Source organism: Syngnathus floridae, chromosome 3 (genome assembly GCF_059516105.1).
Source record: "Syngnathus floridae isolate MCC-2025c chromosome 3, RoL_Sflo_1.0, whole genome shotgun sequence".
Taxonomy (NCBI): domain Eukaryota; kingdom Metazoa; phylum Chordata; class Actinopteri; order Syngnathiformes; family Syngnathidae; genus Syngnathus; species Syngnathus floridae.
Genome location: NC_142415.1, coordinates 5,544,358 through 5,563,672, shown reverse-complemented (window position 1 = coordinate 5,563,672; position 19,315 = coordinate 5,544,358). Strand labels below are relative to the sequence as shown.

At 40.8% G+C, this 19,315-nt stretch overlaps 4 protein-coding genes and 1 long non-coding RNA gene across 7 annotated transcripts in view; 2 read left to right on the top strand and 3 right to left on the bottom strand.

Annotated features, from left to right (window-relative positions):
- Positions 1-211: 211 nt before the first annotated feature.
- Positions 212-5,216, bottom strand: LOC148400159 (uncharacterized). Its single transcript, XM_088370725.1, has 6 exons — positions 2,678-5,216; positions 2,458-2,603; positions 2,306-2,370; positions 2,099-2,212; positions 1,654-1,755; positions 212-1,283 (listed from the first exon to the last, which is right to left on the bottom strand). Exons 1-6 carry the CDS (start codon positions 2,783-2,785, stop codon positions 1,189-1,191), a joined length of 630 nt encoding a protein of 209 aa, XP_088226851.1. The 5' UTR covers positions 2,786-5,216; the 3' UTR covers positions 212-1,188.
- crybgx (crystallin beta gamma X) lies at positions 2,738-9,082 on the top strand. Of its 2 annotated transcripts, none has more exons than XM_088370722.1 (7): positions 2,738-2,765; positions 4,357-4,429; positions 4,741-4,789; positions 4,986-5,107; positions 7,585-7,720; positions 7,887-8,026; positions 8,861-9,082. In XM_088370722.1, exons 2-7 carry the CDS (start codon positions 4,386-4,388, stop codon positions 8,991-8,993), a joined length of 624 nt encoding a protein of 207 aa, XP_088226848.1. In that variant the 5' UTR covers positions 2,738-2,765; positions 4,357-4,385; the 3' UTR covers positions 8,994-9,082. The 2 variants fall into 2 exon arrangements, with proteins under 2 accessions (XP_088226848.1, XP_088226849.1); XM_088370723.1 differs by lacking the exon at positions 2,738-2,765 and adding an exon at positions 3,656-3,991.
- Positions 8,806-15,254, bottom strand: LOC148400157 (G2/mitotic-specific cyclin-B2-like). Its single transcript, XM_088370724.1, has 7 exons — positions 14,950-15,254; positions 11,753-12,007; positions 11,528-11,686; positions 10,891-11,127; positions 10,635-10,820; positions 10,402-10,512; positions 8,806-10,327 (listed from the first exon to the last, which is right to left on the bottom strand). Exons 1-7 carry the CDS (start codon positions 15,043-15,045, stop codon positions 10,220-10,222), a joined length of 1,152 nt encoding a protein of 383 aa, XP_088226850.1. The 5' UTR covers positions 15,046-15,254; the 3' UTR covers positions 8,806-10,219.
- Positions 15,120-19,231, top strand: LOC148400156 (uncharacterized). Its single transcript, XR_015857446.1, has 2 exons — positions 15,120-15,348; positions 16,260-19,231. It is a non-coding gene; the product is annotated as an uncharacterized LOC148400156 (long non-coding RNA).
- LOC148400155 (cysteine--tRNA ligase, cytoplasmic-like) overlaps positions 18,222-19,315 on the bottom strand; it is a 15,348-nt gene continuing 14,254 nt past the window's right edge. For both annotated transcript variants that reach the window (XM_088370712.1, XM_088370711.1), the window contains 4 exons: positions 19,185-19,252; positions 18,880-18,939; positions 18,704-18,787; positions 18,222-18,391 (listed from right to left, as the gene is read on the bottom strand). In XM_088370712.1, the coding sequence (XP_088226838.1) occupies positions 18,242-18,391; positions 18,704-18,787; positions 18,880-18,939; positions 19,185-19,252 (362 nt within the window). In that variant the 3' untranslated portion in view covers positions 18,222-18,241. The remainder of the gene's footprint in view (positions 18,392-18,703; positions 18,788-18,879; positions 18,940-19,184; positions 19,253-19,315) is intronic.

Genomic DNA, 19,315 nt, shown 5'->3' with positions numbered 1-19,315 from the left:
TATCTTTTGGGGTCAAGTAGATTTTGCTACTGCAAGCAAAGTTAATGCATGACTTGAACAGATCAGGGTCATTGCCATCTTAAAGTTTAGTGTCTATTCCAACTGTGAAAGAATAGTAGAAAAAAAGCAGAATGCATCTGTTTAATACACTTCACTTTTATTAAATAAATAAATAAATAAATAAATAAATAAATAAATAAATAAATAAATCTACCTTCTAGGGTTGTTTTTTTGCCCAATCAAATTCTACGGGTTCTGACGTCATGTTTTGAATGTTTCTTTAAACAATAAAAAAAGCCTGGGGATTGCTGATGGTGTAGTGCATAGGTGTCAAACTCCAGGCGTGGACACCAGATGCTGCCCGCCACATCATTTCATGTGGCCCGCGAAGACAAATTGCGCAACGACTTCATGTGTCAATACTAAAATTATAAATTGTTTTCACTTTTAAAAAATTCGTGGGAATTATTAGTACCATTCATCTTTTTAAAATATTTAAAAAAATGTTTTCACTGCTTTTACTCTTACTGTAGATAAGTCAAGGCTTTGACAGTCATGGCCCTCTGCAGGAAACTATGACTACGATGCGGCCCGCGACAAAAATGAGTTTGACTCCCCTGGTGTAGTAGTACCCTCGCCTGTCACCATGAGTTCGATTCCCGCATTGACGGCGTGTGTGTGTACGTGTGTGTGTGTGTGTGTGTGTGTGTGTGTGTGTGTGTGTGTGTGTGTGTGTGCGCGTGTGTGCGTGTAACAAAAACATGAAGCCAAAGCGATAAAAAAAAAAAAGCCACACGATCTTCCTTTATGGATGCATAAATGAATTTTTAATTCACCCTTTACTTTTAACGTATATTTTCTACCGTAGATTTGCGGACGAAAGAGGAGAAGTTTTTCAAAAAGGACGGATTGTTTGTATGCTAGGGGTGGAGGGAGTGCCTTCAGTTTGCTTCAAGCAAACAAGACGAGGAGCACTTCTCCGTCAAAGAAGTTTACATATTGCCATACAATCTGGTGACCGACGGTGGTTGCATTTGCAGTAAAATGCTATCTTGGGTGACGCTTGATCAGTTGGAAACTTCAATACTCACAATATTCTCTCTACAGTAATACATTACCAGGAAAACACGTCCTCCTGATTGATTGGCTCACTTGGGCCGAGCTGAGATTATAGAGGGTATATAACGATTAAATTAGATAAAATATTTCCTTGATCCTTGGTGTGCTTTGAATGAACGCCATGTTGAAATCAACGATCTTTGTGTCTGGTGAATCTGGACAACCTGGCAAATTAAAAGAGAGGGGATAAAAAAGGTAAAGACCCAGTGATTGTCAGACACACACATCAGGGTGTGGTGAAATTTTTCTCTGCATTTAAGAGCATACTAATAGTTAAAAATGAGTTGAAACTTAATTAATTAACTTAAGTAATATCTAACATCTTGAAAGGTAAAGGCTTGTTTTTCTAGATGGCTAAGATTGCTAGCCACATAGTAACTACAGGCCTGAAGATCAAAATATCGGGAAAATGTTTTTTATTTTTTAATTATATCATGAATTGAAGAGTCAGTGTTAAACCACTGTCCTGTGCCTCCACAGTCTGTGTTTGAAAAATCACCACATCATATGACTGAAAAAATCAAATGTTCTTACTTCTGGGTGGGCCCAGGATAGTGGGTTCATTGAAGTTCAGACATGCCGCCTGCTGCTTAAACTCTTCAAGCTCATCACTCGTCAAACTTGCAAGCAAAGGTTCTGCAGTTATCATGAACTTTCACCACTTTTCGTACATGTTACTAAATAGATTTCCTCCACGAGGTGTACTTTTAACAGCTTTAAACAGGGCAATAAGTATATTTTCATAGATTAAGCGAGATACCCCAACGTTTCAACTTGCCTTGACTCTGCAGTTGGACTCCTATTTGTTTGCACAGCCCTTATTTATTGCCGTTGGTGGTGCCAGTTGTCCAGCCGCCTCTGGTCGGATGTTAAAAACTACTCTACTAACCCCGCATGTTGTGAGACAGCTTTCGGCCGCATCGGTCGGTGTTTGTCGGACCTAGGTGAACAGTCCATCAAGAGATGTTGTAAGTCTCACTCAGAATCTGCAAGAAACGGTATGTGTGTTCTCCAATGGTAGTGTTGGACAGAAATAGGATGCAGTCAGGGCAGTTGGTCTTCAAGAGAACCTCTGTAGCAGAGAGGGGATGCTCTGTTGCAAACACACAAAGGAAACAACATTCATTTGTCCTTTTTTGTTCGCGCAAAGTCCAAAAAATGACTGATGTGAACGTTTACCGCTCACCCATGTGGATAGTGTTGTTGACCAAGGTCAACTTAGAAGTGACACTGTAGCAATGTCTGCCGCCCCTTTACAAAAACACAACAGAACGGATTGACATTTGATGTAGGTCATTCAAGATGTGAACCCAAACACCAGTTGTATAATTATTGTACATTCTGAAGACTTGAAAGGCATAGAAGTGGTCACTCTGATTGGATGGGTAGACTCTCCCCCACAACTTTCTCACAAACATCTTCCCCAGGTCATGCGATCCTTTAATGTCACTACTTTCCGCCCCAAACGTCCACGTGCCAAAGAACTGTAGCACACAGCAGAAGCATTAGTTGCATGCAATTTATCATATGCATTGACTCAACCAGGGAAGCGTATTACCTGTTCACGACTTTGGATTTGAACCTGCTGGGTCAACGTGTCACAGTCAGTCAGAGGAGCCGAGAAGCCCGCGAGCAGAAGCACGGCGGTGAGAATTATCAATAACATTGTGCCTGAATCAATGCATTGATTTGCGTGGTGATCTTGCGGCTGCTCTATTCAGAATGATCACTCCACCTGCTTAAATCTCAATCGAGTGCGTATCAACGTATCAAAGTTCAGCCACTTGTTTACACACATTTTTTAATGTGTTTTGAGAAGAGGGCAAAGTTTAGCCTTAATTCTTCACTTCTTAACCGTTCAGGCGTTGGGATTTAGTATAATAGTGTATGAAATTGAGATTGTCCACCTTCACTTTTTGTTTTTCATTACGAGCAATTTAAGGTGGTCAAGGGTGGGCAAGTATAACACGTGGTTTGCTAATAAATAATATACAATCCAGCCCACTCAAAGAGACCTGTAATATTCATTGCATCGATTTAGAAGATGTTTCAAACAAAAATGTGTTGAATGGTTGTAATTCTGTGATACCTAGTAAAATTTTAAATTGAACCTGAACTCTAATTTTATTACATGACATTAACAGTTTCTACATTAGAGGCACAAATATTACTATTGTGACAAAAACAGAAAGCAAGTACCAGACAGCAAAGCACAGTGGAGCCTCGGTTTTCGAACGTCCCGGTTCTCGAACAAACCGGTATTCGAACAAAAAATTCGAGATTTTTCTTGCTTCGGATGTCGGACGAAATTCGGTTGTCGAACCTCGCGAGGTGAGCCGATAGGACCCGCATGCCAACTGACTCCGTTCGTTATTACGTTCTCGTTACTATGAGGATTGCATCAGCTCTAATCATGCCTCCAAAGGAAGCAAGTGGGAGCAGTAAAGCCATTCTAAAACACAAAGACGCTCTTAAAGCAATGCGACAGTGAGCGCCCGACACGCTGCTGTTGCGCGATCGGACCAAATTAAGCTCCCTGTGCACTGATGTCCACTTAAATTTTGGAAAGTACAGCAGGACTTTAAAAATATTTTCTAAATTTCGGCGACGGCTCTGTCACAATAATGCGACCAGCATGGTGCAGTTGCGCGGTCGGCGACGCGCTACGGTTGCGCGTTCGGCGGAGCGCTGCAGTTGCGCGATCGGACAAAAATGAAAAAATGCTTTAAAAAGTATTGGAACGGATTAAAAATGTTTCCATTATTTGTATTGGGAAAAATAGATTCGGAATTCGACCGATTCGCTTCTCGAACCGCCTTCTGGAACGGATTGTGGTCGAAAACCGAGGCTTGACTGTAATACATTTCTATAGGTAAGAGCACCTCTTGGGGTCATGGCCTTTTAGTGAACACAGTGGCCACTGGCCTCACAAAGCCTGAATACAGTCATTCTCACGGGTTGCATTGTTTACATGCACTTCTACAAAATGCTGAATTGTTCAAAGCTAAAACAGCTAGCACGACAGTTTTCTGTGCACACATGAACATGTCAGAATGTCAGATGCTTCTCTCACCTTGTTGCATTTGCAATTCTATGACCTGATGTGTTCATGTCGACAGAGAAGACTATTGGCCTTGTGTGTTTTAGCATATCTATAGCCCTGACGACTGTTAAGAGAACCACTGTGAGGTTTCTGGTAGCCATCAGCTCAACCCAACCTAACATGCTCTATTTAAGGAGCGTTCTTGTGGCCTCACTGAGCTGACATGAACATCTTTACCAAGGTCCCAGGATTAGTTCAACCAACCAGGTATGTTGACAGTGATGTGCGACACAGGCAAGCGCTCTGTACAGGTCAGTATACTTTAAATGGACAGGCTCTTGGATCTGTTATCCACCACTACTGAATCTCAATGACAACTCCGACACAAGGTTTTCCCCAAGTCATCTAAAGATGACTGAGGAGATGTGCCCATGGTGTGCCTATAATTTCATTGCTTGAAGCAGACTTTTTTTTCTCACTCAATTTAGTATGATTAATGCTAAAACTGAATGAGATTGATGATATTCTTGGATTAGACAATCATTCATTACTGATGAAAGAATGTCTATAATCGACAGCAAGCTGGGGTCTGTGCTCCAACGTGCCTTCTACGGGTCCAGTGGGAGGGTAAGTCGCTGGATATCTTTAGTGCTTGGTCAAATTACAAAACTTGTTCTGGCAGACCCTTTCTACTGTAGGTGCTTTCGACTGCTAAGTTAACTGAAATTTGGTGTTTAAGTTTGGTATTTAATTTGGTGTTCCTTAGGTGTGCCTGATCCAGTCATGACAGCCAGCTCAACTATTGTCTTTATTTTCTCCTTAGGTGACCCTATATGAGCAACGTAACTTTGCAGGCAGACATCTGGACCTGACTTCTGACTGTGCAAGGCTCAGTGACAAGAACTTCCCAGAGAGATGCAACTCTGTGCAGGTGGAGAGCGGAGCGTAAGTGCACACTGTACAGGTGAAAAAAGGACACTGCAGTACTCCATTGCATGGCTTCCCCAGTTAAAGGAAATCGGTGCCAGTTTTACCTCCTCTCATTAAAATTTAAATCGGTTAAAAAAAAAAAGACAATATGCCACCATAATATCAGTTTAACGGCACTTTTCAGTTAGTATGTGATAAATTAGTACGAAGTAGTAAAAAAATTGAACGTAGAAAATATTTTTATGAACATCAAACAATTATGTAATCTCTTCATCACTCCAGACTTCACATATTTCTTACTCATATTTTTATGAACATCAAACAATTATGTAATCTCTTCATCACTCCAGACTTCACATATTTCTTACAATTAGAGTACAGCAGGGGTGCCCAAAACGTCGATCGCGATCGACCGGTCGATCGCCTAGCCACTACTGGTCGATCGCGTGGCATTAAAATGTTTTTGGGTTTTTTTTCGCACTTGACGCGTGCGCAAACAACGGCGCTAACAACACAACACTAACGCTCGTGAGTTCCCTCCAATTGTCAGATCCCTGTTTTTTCTCTTCAACTTAAGAAAGGGTATAAAAAGGGCAGCTGGACATAGTAAAAAGACTTAAAAAACTATCACTTTCATAGGGAATGGGAGAAATGTTTTTCACGTTGACATATATATATATATATATATATATATATATATATATATATATATATATATATATATATATATATATGTGTGTGTGTGTGTATATATATATATATATATATATATATATATATATATATATATATATATATATATATATATATATATATATATATATATATATATATATATATATATATATATGAAATAAATTATTTTTTTAGTGGGTAGATCTTTGTGACTTGGTCATTTCAAAAGTAGCTCGAGAGCTGAAAATGTTTGGGCACCCCTGGAGTACAGTATACCTAATTTGTCTCATTTGGTTATTGTCGTGTGTAAAGAATAATTCATAATGGATGAATATAGACACAGTACACCAACCTTTTTGAGTGAGAGCAACTTCTTGGCTACTGATTTGTTGGGTTGCTAATTTGATAAACACTTCTGAAATACTGGTAACTCACTGGTGAGTGATTTTTAGAACAGCGTAGTGGACAACTTATGTGGTCCTCGTGGGCTACCTGGTGTGGAGCCAGGATTTTTTTCTTCGGTGAGCCATGGGGTGGCCAAGGAAATCTCAAGGGCAAAACCCTTTTTTTTTTTTTTTTTTACTAAACCCTCTAAATCAGGGGTCTCAAACTCCAGTCCTCGGGGGCCGCATTCCTATATGTTTTCCAAGTTTCCCTCGTTAAACACACCTGATTCAAATGATCAGTTCATCCTCACGTTCTGCAGGAGCCTGATAATTGAATCAGGTGTGTTTAACGAGGAAAACTTGGAAAACATGTAGGAATGCGGCCCCCGAGGACTGGAGTTTGAGACCCCTGCTCTAAATCTTTCAGAAAATCCCTAGGGGCACAGGTAGAAATGTGAAAAAAAATCCTGTAAACCAATCTGAAAAACAGAGTTATCTGGCCTGGAAGTTTGGGTTTCCAAGCCTATTTCCTAGGGGGGCACTGCCCCCATGCCCACTCCCCCAGCTCTGCCGGTGTCCCGTGAGCACCACATTGGTGACCCAGGCACACACCTGATTAAGGCAGAAGGACTTCTGACCGCTAATAAAGGGCCTTTGTAGCACTGACAAGATAAAGGGGGTGTTTTATTTCTGTTCTTTAACTTGTAAATGCAAGAATTTATCCAAAAATAATAAAACTATATTGTGTACCAAACTAAAATTAGGTCTCAATAGATAGAATCAAAATTGTTTCATTAATTAATGTTTGCAAGCATTATAGTCCATCTTTCCATTCATTTTCTATAATACTTGTCCAGGACCATGATGGAGTCCATCTCAGCTGACAAACATTCAGTGTTCACCTATCAATTCCATATCATACGCAAGCATTCACACTTACATCTACAGCTTTTGTCAATCAATCTTATAATGCCGCCATAACCCCCGATTTACCCCTGAATGATCGTTGACCACCCTTTTCCGATTTTCATTTTGAAATGTATTTTTCATCATCCATCCACCCATTCATTTCTTAACCATTTATAGTCAGAGCTACAGGGTATTGGAGCCTAGACTTTGGAAGAAATGTGTCTAATTAATGTCATATTAAAAGTATTTTTTTTTGGTCAGCTAAATTGACCAATGCTTAAGCATTAGTGAGATTATTAGAATTGCCATCGGAGACACAGCCCTGGTTCGGACAAAGCCCCAATTTGCAGTTAGTAAAATGAACAGGTAAGCTAAGAGGACACAATTGATTTACAGTGTGATAAGAATGACTCACTTGAATATTGGGATGGGCTGAAGACTTTGACTTTTTTAGCAAAATAAGCTCAGCTTTGAGAATTGATAGTGATAATGCATCTCATCATCTCTCTTCACTCACTCCAGATGGATCGGCTACGAACATGACAACTTCCGAGGTCGCCAGTACCTGTGGGACATGTCTGACCGTGGAGAGTACAACTGCTATGACAAGTGGTGTGCACAGGCGGATCACATCTCCTCCGTGCGAGCTGTCAAGCAGGTGCACATATACAAACACTGTGGCAGGTGTCGGCAAAAGATGTCATGCTACAGGTTTCGTGAAGAATCTGTTCTTGTAGACTGACACCACAGTCAATGAGACTGATATTTATCATGGAAAAATCAGTCCACTAAATAACATGCATTTGGATAATGTTGCTTTGTAGGACAACAACCCTGCAAAAGCTCAGTTGTTTGAGCGTGCCGGGTTCTCCGGTAAGAAGATGGAGATCCAGGATGACATTCCTAACCTGATGAGCCGCTACAGCCTCAACAGAGTAGCCTCAATACGTGTGCTCGGAGGAGCGTAAGTAAAACCATTTTTCATCAGCTTTACTGAGGACCAGGGCACATAGGACCGTTTCTTTTTAACCAGATGTACTATATAAGACAAATGCCATGTTTTTGAACGACACAAATGTTGTACCTCCTTATGCACTTCTAACAAACTGGCAATGGTTCTTGGATGGTGAGGGAGGATTCCTGTTGTCTACTTTTGACTTTGGTGTTGTATTGGGCGCTTAGTTTGAAATCTGTCATGGCTGGTAGCCTAAGCAAACCAGACAGTGAACATAGCATAGATATTTATGATAGAATAACCTTGACCTAATTTGGTCTTGGCACTACTTTTCACCAGGACCGCTTTCTCTTCTTTAAGTAGTTTTAGGGTTGGAGGTGCTATTAAGCAATATCTGCTATCTGGTGGTGAATATTTTTCTTAAACCTTAAAATCCACATTTTTATCTTTTTAACTTATTTATCTTCCACCTGCAGCTTAAAACATATATGATGCAACAGGACAATGACCCAAAGGACTTGGGTATATCAACCAAGTACTTTAAACAAAATAGACTTTCACCTTAAAAATATAGATGTTGCAACAGGACAATGACCCAAAGGACTTGGGTATACGACCAAGTACTTGAAAGAAAATATGCTTTCAGGAGTTTCCCACAATTCTGAACACAACCTGATAGAGATGCTGTGGTAAGGCCTCAAGAGTAGCAATTTGCACAAGACATCACTTGCCTTTTCACAATACCGTATGACAACCCGTGACAAAATGTCAACTTTAGATTCAAGGGGTTGTTTTGTCACAAGAATTATATTTTATTTTGCCTTCTGTGTGTCTGTACTGTAGGTGGGTTGTGTATCAGGAGCCAAACTACAGAGGGACTCATTACATCCTGGAGAAACGAGACTTCAACAACTTCTCAGATTGGGGCAGCCAGAGCAACACTGTGGGCTCAATGAGAAGAGTCCGCTTCAATTAATTCAGATTATCTACAGACTGTCTCGTTCATTTCGACCGAACTATATTTACCAGAATCACTTTAATAAACTGATTATATTTTTCAAATCACTTCATTCAAAAAAACTGCAGAAAATGTCAATGAAACAGTCAGCTTACAACAGCACGCAGTGAAAACAACTCTACCAGACTCAAGAACAAACAAAGAATTCAAAATTAGATGTTGAAATCGAACTAAAAGTCGATTTCAATTTGTAATCTGTAACTTTTTAAGACCTCCAGAAAAAAAAAAAATCATCTTTTCACAATGTGGACAAACAAGTCATTTAGGACAAATAAACTCCAAACATTCACTATGTCGCTGATGTCAGGAAGGAGTTGAGCCAGGGCGACCATATGCAGCTTGAACCAGGATTTATTGGGGGGGGGGGGGGGGGGGGGGCAACCGTGCATCTTGCATCGCTTGAACTCATCTCCTTGGCGACCATGCAGCAGTTGCGGGAGCCGGCAACGGTTGGTCCAAGCGCTGGTCGCTGTGATGGTCGGTGTCTTCTGTCAGGAAGGAGTTGAGCCAGGGCGACCAAATGCAGCTTGAACCAGGATTTATTGCAGGGAAAAGGAGTTGGAAGGGAGGCAGGTGGGGAACCGACGACACAGACGGGAGGAAGACTCACGGCCAGCAAAACAGACAGACTGACCGACATGAAGTCCCCTTGGACAAGGTTAAAATTCTGACCGTGAGCCTTCAGACAGACCGAGGGAAAACCAGATGACACAAACAGGAACACTGGGCACGAACAGGAATGGACACAACAGTAGACACCGACAGGGAGAAACACACGGGCAGGGCTTAAATACACAGGGTAACAAGAGGAAGCAGGTGACAGGCATTACGATAACGAAAGGGGTGTGGCCGAGTGAAGTGCAGGCCGAGCGTGCTGTGGCACGGGCGTGACAGTTGAGCTTTGTTGTGAGACTTTCCCCAAACAAAAACATTGTATTGACCTGAAATTCTGAAAAGAATAATCTTAAGGGAGTTTGTTTCACGCAATAAGCATAAGTATACCAGGACAGACTAGAAATTTCCCCAACAGGTAAAAAGATTTCAAGCAATAAAGTTTCAGCTTATTAATAACCAACTTTGGAATAAAACACACACAAGAAAGTCCCAGCCTAGAACCAGTAATCTAAAATCAAGTGCAGAAGTGGAAGATTGGAAAAAAAAAATAATAATAATGCTTGCTAGACTTAAGGAGCAGTGAGAGCAGCTGCCATGTTGCTGATTAGTAATGACTTGTGCTGCGGAATGAGGCTGACCTTCATGAACTTGCTGTTTGAATACTTGCTCCTGACAGCCTGTCAAAAGAGAAGCACTTTGTACACTGTGCTTCTTCTGTGGATGTCATTGTGCTTACCAGCCGCTCACTCACTTGGAACTTAGTTTTGCCGCCATTTACCTTCACAACATTTTTGGCCATGTGCTGCATGATGGGCTTCAGGTGGGCCTCGTCATACGTCGAATAGAGTTCTTGTGTTGGTGACTGACAGGAAGACAAAAATACTTTTGACAAACAATTCCATTCAAATCAGGTGAGCCTGTATACCTACACGACTCAGGCCCTCTACTCTTATGAGCAATATTGCACAGTACCATGAGGCTCACCCAAGGCAGTCCATTCAGCAGCAGCTGAGAGAGGCACAGAGCCGCAGCAGCAATTTCAGATGGACGATAATGTACCATTTCGTAATCAATAAGGGTCAGCTCCATCAGATACTTGGCCAGCATGTGCCTTTCCGTGTCACACTGGGTGGTAACGAGTGCCCAAGGACGCATCAAAGCATGTGGACACTTCTTAGTTAGCTGTTCTTAATGCAGTTTGGACAAGACAATTAAGCAAAGTAGTAAATTCAAATCTGACATCAGCCAGTTTTGAAGCTCTCCTGAGGAAGTGTAATGGAAGAGGACGACCGAGCTGAAAATTAAGGGTCTTCAGAACCAGTTGCTCCATCTCCAAAATCTGAGCATTGGCGAACGCACTGTCCGTGATGTAGGCAAAGTCTCCCACGATCGGAGGATACAACTCCTCATACTTTGAGGCAACCAGCATTGCAGTCACACCGACAAGTTGCAGCTTTTGACGAGAAACTGGCTGGTCCTGCGGCGCAGCAGGATGTCCCGATAGATTAGGTGGAAAAAGTGACTAAAAGCTCAATAACACATCTATAATAAGTTCTTATACGGCCCGACCAATGTGTATTTTTTTAGGCCGATACTTGACAGAAGAGAAATACTAATTAATCTAATTAATTAAAAGAAAAAATGCATATAATAAGTTAAAATCCTTGTTATATGTGCATTTGTGTAAACCAAGAGTTGAATGTATGTTGACTTCGGGCAGTAGGTGGGGACACCCTGAACTGGTTGACAAACAACCATTCGCCCTATCACTTACGGATAATTTGGAATGCTCAGACAAATAATGGAAAAAGTATAGTATTTCTTTAACAAAAGTCCATATAAGTTCATGAATCCAATAAAATTGAGATGGTTCCTACCTGGAGAAACCGGGCAAGGACGGCAACAGAGAGATACAAGGTTTCTTGCAGCAGATTGAACATGGAATGAACCTGGACCATCCAGTCGATGAGATGCGCTCGCATGCGGGCATTGATTTCATAACCCTGCATGTAATTGGCACGTATGGGCTGCTCTACCTATGCAAAGAAGCAACGAGACAGAGTTCCATTGTGTAACAAGGCACGTGAGTGAAGCAAGATTACCTCCAATTGGTGCAGATATTTGTAGATGCCCTTCACAAATCCCGAGCACAACGGGGGCATGTCATCATATTCCTCATCTACGTCCTTGACTGAGAGCTGTGCGTTGGCGAAAACCTGGCACAGTTGCACCTCCTCGTTCTCCTTCATGGACCTATCAGCTGATGCCTCTGACAGCAGAGAAAATGGACTTGCTGCTTCTTGGCCCTTGACCAAAGGCTGCTGGACCAGTTTAACAGCTTTACCTTGTTCCCTCCTCTGGAAAACACATTGCTATAGTTAATGTAGCTTTTCTCATTCCTTTGAATTGTGTGACATCATTCAAGTAGTGTTGTATAGCAGCTATATTTTAAGGACCAGTGTCAGACAATGAGTACTATCACCACTGATGACAAAGCATGGAAATCTCATATGCAGAAGGATGTTATGAATATTTTGCAACCCAGAAGGATGAAAAGTTGCACATGAGCAGTAGCTCCTTTTCAATACGAGAGATACAAACTTAATCGCCGCTCTCATATGGTATTTACATTTTTTATTGGTAGGCCTGTCACAATAAAACCAAAAACTTCCAGATTATATATTCACCTGGAAACTGTCATGATAAATGATAGTATCATTTGTTTGTTTGTTTTCTTAAATGTCCGATTGGAGTGGGGACCCTAAAGTAGCCTAAGGTGGATGCTCAATTTCATTGCCTACACGGTAAAAAGATTTTACTTCATGACACTTACACTGTATGAACATTGATTTAAGGGTCAGATTCCAACAATTTCAAGCCACTGCCTGTATTAAAACACGTGTGAAGCATCAGAAATTGACTATAGTGTCAGCTTGCCACCAAAAACAGGGTGCTAATAGACTGTGAAAAGGTCATGATTAACAGGTCAGTAATTCGCTTTGTGAGCCGGTAAAAAAAGATTTTAGTAATTTAAACCGATGTAGGCCGTACAAATGAATACAACATGTACTGAAAAGCAGTAACATTGTGAGAGTGTAATACTTGTAACCAGGGCTGTGGACTCGGTCGGATTTTTGCACCGAGTCCGAGTCCGGCCTCTTGACCACCGAGTCCGAGTCCGAGTCAGTGTCCGAGTCCGGCTGTCCATTTTTTCTGTTAATTCATGTGACTGCTTAGTCTTTATTCAAGGCTAATTTAGATCAAAATCAAAATAATGATATAAGCTGGGTGACATAATCATCCTTGACATTGGTACATAATGTAAACATTAGCCTAAGTGCAACTCAACGTGGCCGCATTGATCGCAAGCAGGGCTGGGGACAGTATTCCTACGCGCATTCTCAGCAGCATGATGAAAATAAAATTGAACGTATTTTTTTTTTATTGTCGGACTCTGTGGACTCGGTCAAAATCAGCACCGAGTCCGAGTCCGGCAAAAATGACCGACTCCGACCGAGTCCGAGTCCCCGACTCCGAGTCCACAGCCCTGCTTGTAACCTTTGTGACAAGTGCTGCGCCAGCACAGTTGGTAATCTCTCCTAGAGCACACCCACACGTCCGTGCCATCTCGATTTTACTTTTGACGAGATTCTAGGTGACTGAAAGCGCCTGAAAAACAGAAAATACCAATAAAGCAAACGCAGCCACATGTTGCTTTACTGATCCGTGTCTTAGGAACATGATTGTTACAACACAGACATCAGTGGCACCCCATCAAATAAGGTCCCTTTGGGTCCAAATTTTATTTTATTTTTTTAAATCAAAGGAGCTCTATTTAAAGAACATTGCTACTTTGATAATACTTTGGTAATTTGGTCCAACATGCGATTACCAAAGATCTTCACCAAGGGCTTGTGGTCAGTAACCACTACGAGATCATCATACCCTTGGGTGAAGTATTTTGTCTTGCGTAGTCAGTAACCATTACGAGATCGTCACACCCTTGGGTGAAGTATTTTGTCTGCTCAAGTCCCCAAGCCACAGCCAGGGCCTCACCCTCGCCGCCAACAGGAAGCGAGAGCCGTCAAAGGTATTCCTCCAAACACCCAGGCAGCAATCCGGCACTCTAGAGGCGATCATGCTGCTCAATCAGGAACTAACCGATACCACGCCTGGACTACTCTGGACTTTAGCGGGTCCACGTCTGCCAGTAGCGTTTTTTGGCACGGGGGACACAAGCCTGAGGCGGCATTTGCTTATTCATCAAAATAAAATAGATGAAAAATAGATGGCGAGTTCAATCCTCAAGCCTGGTGATCATGTCCAAGAGTCCTTGAGCAAGACACTGAAATGTGTCTTTCTCCCAGTAGGGCCTGGCAGCACCGTTCATGGCAGGATCAATTTACTTTTTCTGTGTCTTCTTAGGCTGTTTTCACCAAGTGTAACAAATTTGAACAGGTTCCCCCCTCCCCAAGCAGCCCAATAAATCAACCCGCGAGAATAAGTACCCCCTTCCCATTTTAAAACGGTGAACCCTAGACATCAACTGACTTTTCTGTGTCTTCCTGGGGGTGTTTTCACCAAGTGTAGCAAATTTGAATAGGTTCCCCCTTACCCCAAGCAAAGTTACAAGGGGCTACTAATTCTAACAGCCAGCCCTATTAGCATAAGTCAACCCGTGAGATGAAGTACCACCTCCCATTTTCAGATTCCTAGCCACCAACTGTTTCTAGCCAACAGTGATTCCCAGTGACTCTCGCCTCTTTCACAGCGTGGGTCGGTTACAGAGTGATGGACTTCAACCTTGAAGGTGCCTGGTCAAATCCTCAAGCTCAATGATCATGTCAAAGTGTCCTAGAGCAAGACACTGAACTTAATTTTGTCAGTTAATTTTCTGCCTTCCCTTATTCTTGCCTTGCTTATAGGCTGTAATTTATAATTCGGTCTGAACTCAACATACATGAGAAATAATTTTAAGATTATAAAATTGTGTTTTGCAACAAGTTCAGTTAGTAGGTCTACTTATTTCCCTTCGGTTAACGTTGGCCCATAATTAGCTAACAGAATGTACATATCTGAAGCTAGTTTCATAGACGATCATTTGCCATTTGCTCGTGCAACTACGTATATTTTGTGACAACTGTATTTAGTGTCATAATTGAAAGTTATCCAAGCATAGAATTTAGAGATATTAACAAGGAACTACTTATTGTTCCTCCTTCCTTGAAAGACAGATTAATGTCTTGATATTTATACATTATTTTTTATTATGACTTATTCAGTTACAGAAATCCCTCACCACTTCACAGTTCATCGATCGCGGCCTCGTTGCATCGCAGGTGTTTATGAAAACAAATATTGTGGATATAATTGGTGCATCGCGGCCTCGGTGCATTGTGGGTTTTTCTGCAAACAAAAATTGCAGATATATTCAGTGCATCGTGGCTTTTTGCGGCGTCACTTGGAGCGCAGGGCTTTGTCTGCCTATATGACTTTACAGCACACTATTGGCCGGTAGAGGAGACGTGACCAATGGGAACATGTTGATCTGTATCCTTGCCGATGATTGGCATAGAGCTGTAAACTCTAACCAGGCCTTATCTCAATCTCCTGCTACGTATCCACTCCTCCACTTTGTTTGTGTCAGCAGATTCAGCAGCATCTGTGATTCGCACTTCATTTTCTTGTCACAAACGAGGTAGGACAACCAAATGCAACACGGGCTCTTTATTTGGGGAAAGTTTAAAGGAAACATGGAGGGCTGGAATGCCGGCAGAGCAAGACTACGAGGCAAGCTGACGAGCCGGTCAGCGAGCTCGCGTCGTGCGTCATCGAAGCATAAGGACATAGCAAGCTTTTTAAAGTTTAAAAAGTATCTAAATATACAATAAAGTGTTTAAAAGTATAATAAAGTTTTTTAAAATTTTTTTTTTTGCGTGGATGCCCTCGCGGTGGGCTGCAGGGGTGCGTCATCTAGTCAGCATGGCAAGAGCGGAGCCGTGACACGTTACTAGTTTAAAATGTTTAAATATTTAAGAATACAATAAAATGTTTAAAAATAAAATGATAAAAGTCTTGTGCGGATGCCCTCGCGCTGGGCCACGGGGTCGCATCAGCCGGCCAACACGGCGAGAGCAGAGCGGAGCCATGACACGTTTACACTTTAAAATGTTTTAAAAAGTGTTTAAAATACAATAAAGTATTTAAAAGTACAATGCAGATGCCCTCGTGCGGGGGCGCGTCAACCGGCCAGCATGCAAGTGCAGACACGTTTATATTTCATAAAAGGTTCATAAAAGTCTTGTGTGGATATTGTAATAATGTATTTACTCTTATCAATTTTATTTATTTAAATCAATAAGAAAGTTTCTGGAAGTCAGTTTGATGTTTTCAAAAGTGTTTAGAAATAAAAAGAAGAGTTTAAGAAAACAATAAAGTATATAAAACCACAATAAAGGTTCATAAAAGTCTTTTGTGGCTATTGTATCAATATATTTTCTCTACATCGCGGATTTCCACCAATCGCGAATGGTCTTGGAACCAATTATCCGTGATAAACGGGATTACTGTATTTTGTACATTATGATATTTACATTGAGGATAATGCAGGATCCTGGAGGGTGCGTGGGAGTCAACATGTGTTTTGTGGACTTGGGGAAGGCATCAACCGTGTCCCTCGGGGAGTTCTGTGGAGGGTGTTCCGGGTGTATGAGGTACAAAACGCACTGATAAGGGCGATTCGGTCCCTGTACCACTGATGCCAGAGTTTGGCCCGCATTTCCGGCAGTAAGTCGGATTAGTTTCCAAGGCTGCCCTTTGTTACAGATTCTGTTCATAACTTGTATGGACAGAATTTCTAGGCGCAGCCGAGGCGGTAAGGGGTCCGGATTGGCGGCCTCAGGATCACATCTCTGCTTTTTGTCTCTGACTCTGACAATCTTATGTCTATTTGTGACTCATGTAATTCTAAATGTGTCCCAAAACATGTCGAGGAATTTCAAATTAATCAAATCAATTGGTGACCTTAACCTACATGCTGTGGGCACCCTACTGTCGTGACATATTAAAAAGTCTTCATAACGTCATTCCATAGTCTGTGTATTACAAATATAATATCCCAGGCTTGCCTTTAGATAAAATTCTGAGTAATAATTAATTTGCAGCAAAGCCTTTGAATTCAGGAAATCAACTTGGCTGTGATCAAAACAAATTGACACAACTTTAAGTCAAACTTCCAGTTTATTCGCTATTGCTGTATTCAAATAAAACATTATCTTGGTCAAACCTCTGCTTCTTATTCAAATGTTCAGTTAAACATTTATTACTGTATTCAAATCATTGTACAAGTCAAATTCAGTTTTCTTTTATTTCTCCCTTTTCATGATTATGGTACTGTAGTAATGTAGTAATGTAGATTGTGTCTGGCAGTGAAACCTTGGTTGTATTTGAGACAGTGTCAGGGTTTTCCAGATTATCCTTATCGTATGATTATGTTGGAATGCAACCGGTAATAAATAAACTAGCTTGTGCCATCCTACACAAGGTCGTAAAACACCCCCTGATATGTTTTGACTAGAGGACAAAGGCTTCCTATTCAGCCTACTCTTACCCCCACTCTGTTTCTCTTAATAAATATGCCCTTGCAGGAGGGAGAGTTTAGACTTCATTAATTCAACGGGTGAACTCTCCACCTGCAGGTGTCTAAAAGGACTTGCTTGTCTCCCGTGTGGTTCTTGCAAAATAAGTTGGAGTGAGCGAATATCTAACAGACGGGACCAGGGATAAGCAGAATTGCTTCAACCCGTTAACCTTTTCGACAAGTCTTGTAAAACATAAGGTGAAATGAAGATGTAAAAATTGTATCATTTATGTGCTGTGCTTGCTGAAATAAACAAATCAAATCAAAATTCTTCATATGGCCATTACTATAATATTCAATAAATTACATTGAAATACATTACATTTTGAGTGATTTGTAGTGCCACACAATACAAATGTGACTGTTAGCTTCTTCAGATTCTTGAAACTGAATGGATCTGAAAATAGATTTAAGAACGCTGAGGATAACGGGTTAAAAACTAAATATAGCATGTGATTGGTCCACAGTAAGGATTTGGGAGAAGGCTACAAATGCCTCCATCCCCATTTAACAGCTGAGTACCTAATCTGGGTTCACTTATGAGCAGAGTTGATTATTTTCCAGTGTTTGTCAAAAATTCTTCAGAGCCGATCATCAAGCATTTACACTGTTTTCTGGATTCTCATAAATATTTGGCTTTTAAACAGCGACGTGCGGTGAAGGTCAGATTTTCACAATTATGAGCCAAACAGAGTGCCAGTATTTTAGTAGCGTGACTTTAAAAATCGTATCTTGTATATTTAACTGGATGTTTGAAGATCTTTCAAATGGTATTGGTAATTAACCAATCAATTAATTACTATTTATAATTAATTTATTATTGGTAATGGTAAGATTTTTTATAGATGTTTAAAAAAGAAAAAAAATCGCAGTTTTGACTATGAAACTATAGACATTATCGGTTTGAAAAAACACTAAACAGACCATTGAACTGAACTTTCTGAAAATATTTTTATTTAGTTTTTTTTGCCTCCCCTGACTGCACGGCAATGCTCAAAAGGTACTCTTTATGTATCTTTTGTTGATTTTCATAAAGCTTGCGCAGTTTCTTTTCTTGTCCTTTGCTGAGTTCCTTCCCTTCAGCATCATGTGTGGGAAAACCCTGCGGACAAATGAAGAAATGACATGACGAGACCTGTACATAGTATGTGAGAATTAATTGGTTCATATGACTCATGAAAAGGTCAGGAACATCGACTTTTCCATTCGAACAACTTGAGATAGGCTATTTAGATGTGCTGACTCACCAGCCTCACATATTATTGGTAAAATTGTCAGACATGGCCAAGATATTCCTTGCTTTTCATTGCGGGGTTCACAGGCATACTGGATTATAGAAAACGCTTGCATTTTGCTGATATTTCATTTTTTTCCAGGTGACAGCTGTAATTTGTGAACCTGTGTAACATGTTACCATTTCATCAAATTTGGAATATTTGTCTGTGTCTGCAAGGAACATCTCAGATGGAGGAATCTTCATTTTAGCAAGCTTAGCTATCTGAAACACAAAAGCCATGAACAAACAAATCAGGAAACATTACAGTTTGATTAATCACAATATTTTCACGAGCCGAAGAGGTCAAAACAAACCTCTTGTTCTTCTTTCTTCCTAGCAGCCTCCTCTTTTTTCCTCTGCTTCTCTTCCTCCATCTATGAACAAAATAGTTCACACTTAAGTATTGTATTCACATACTGTATATTCAAAATTGGAATGGAAGAAATGACTGGTTAATCTAAGTTCCCTGCTCTTTCTTTTGTATTAAACTTATACTACTTTACTTACATTATTATGAAGCGACACATACATATCAAATTTGAGAAAACCCTGTCACTGGCAAAGAAACCTTTGTTCTAACTCACACTGCAATGTACATGGTACCACTGCCTCTCTTTACCTTGACCTTTTCATTGTGTTCCTTCAATAAAATCTCCTTGTCCACCAGTTTCACCACAGTTGGCAGTCCTGCAACAAAGTCACACTGCATAACTACATCATGAATAAAGCCTCTTAATAAACTGAATTTGG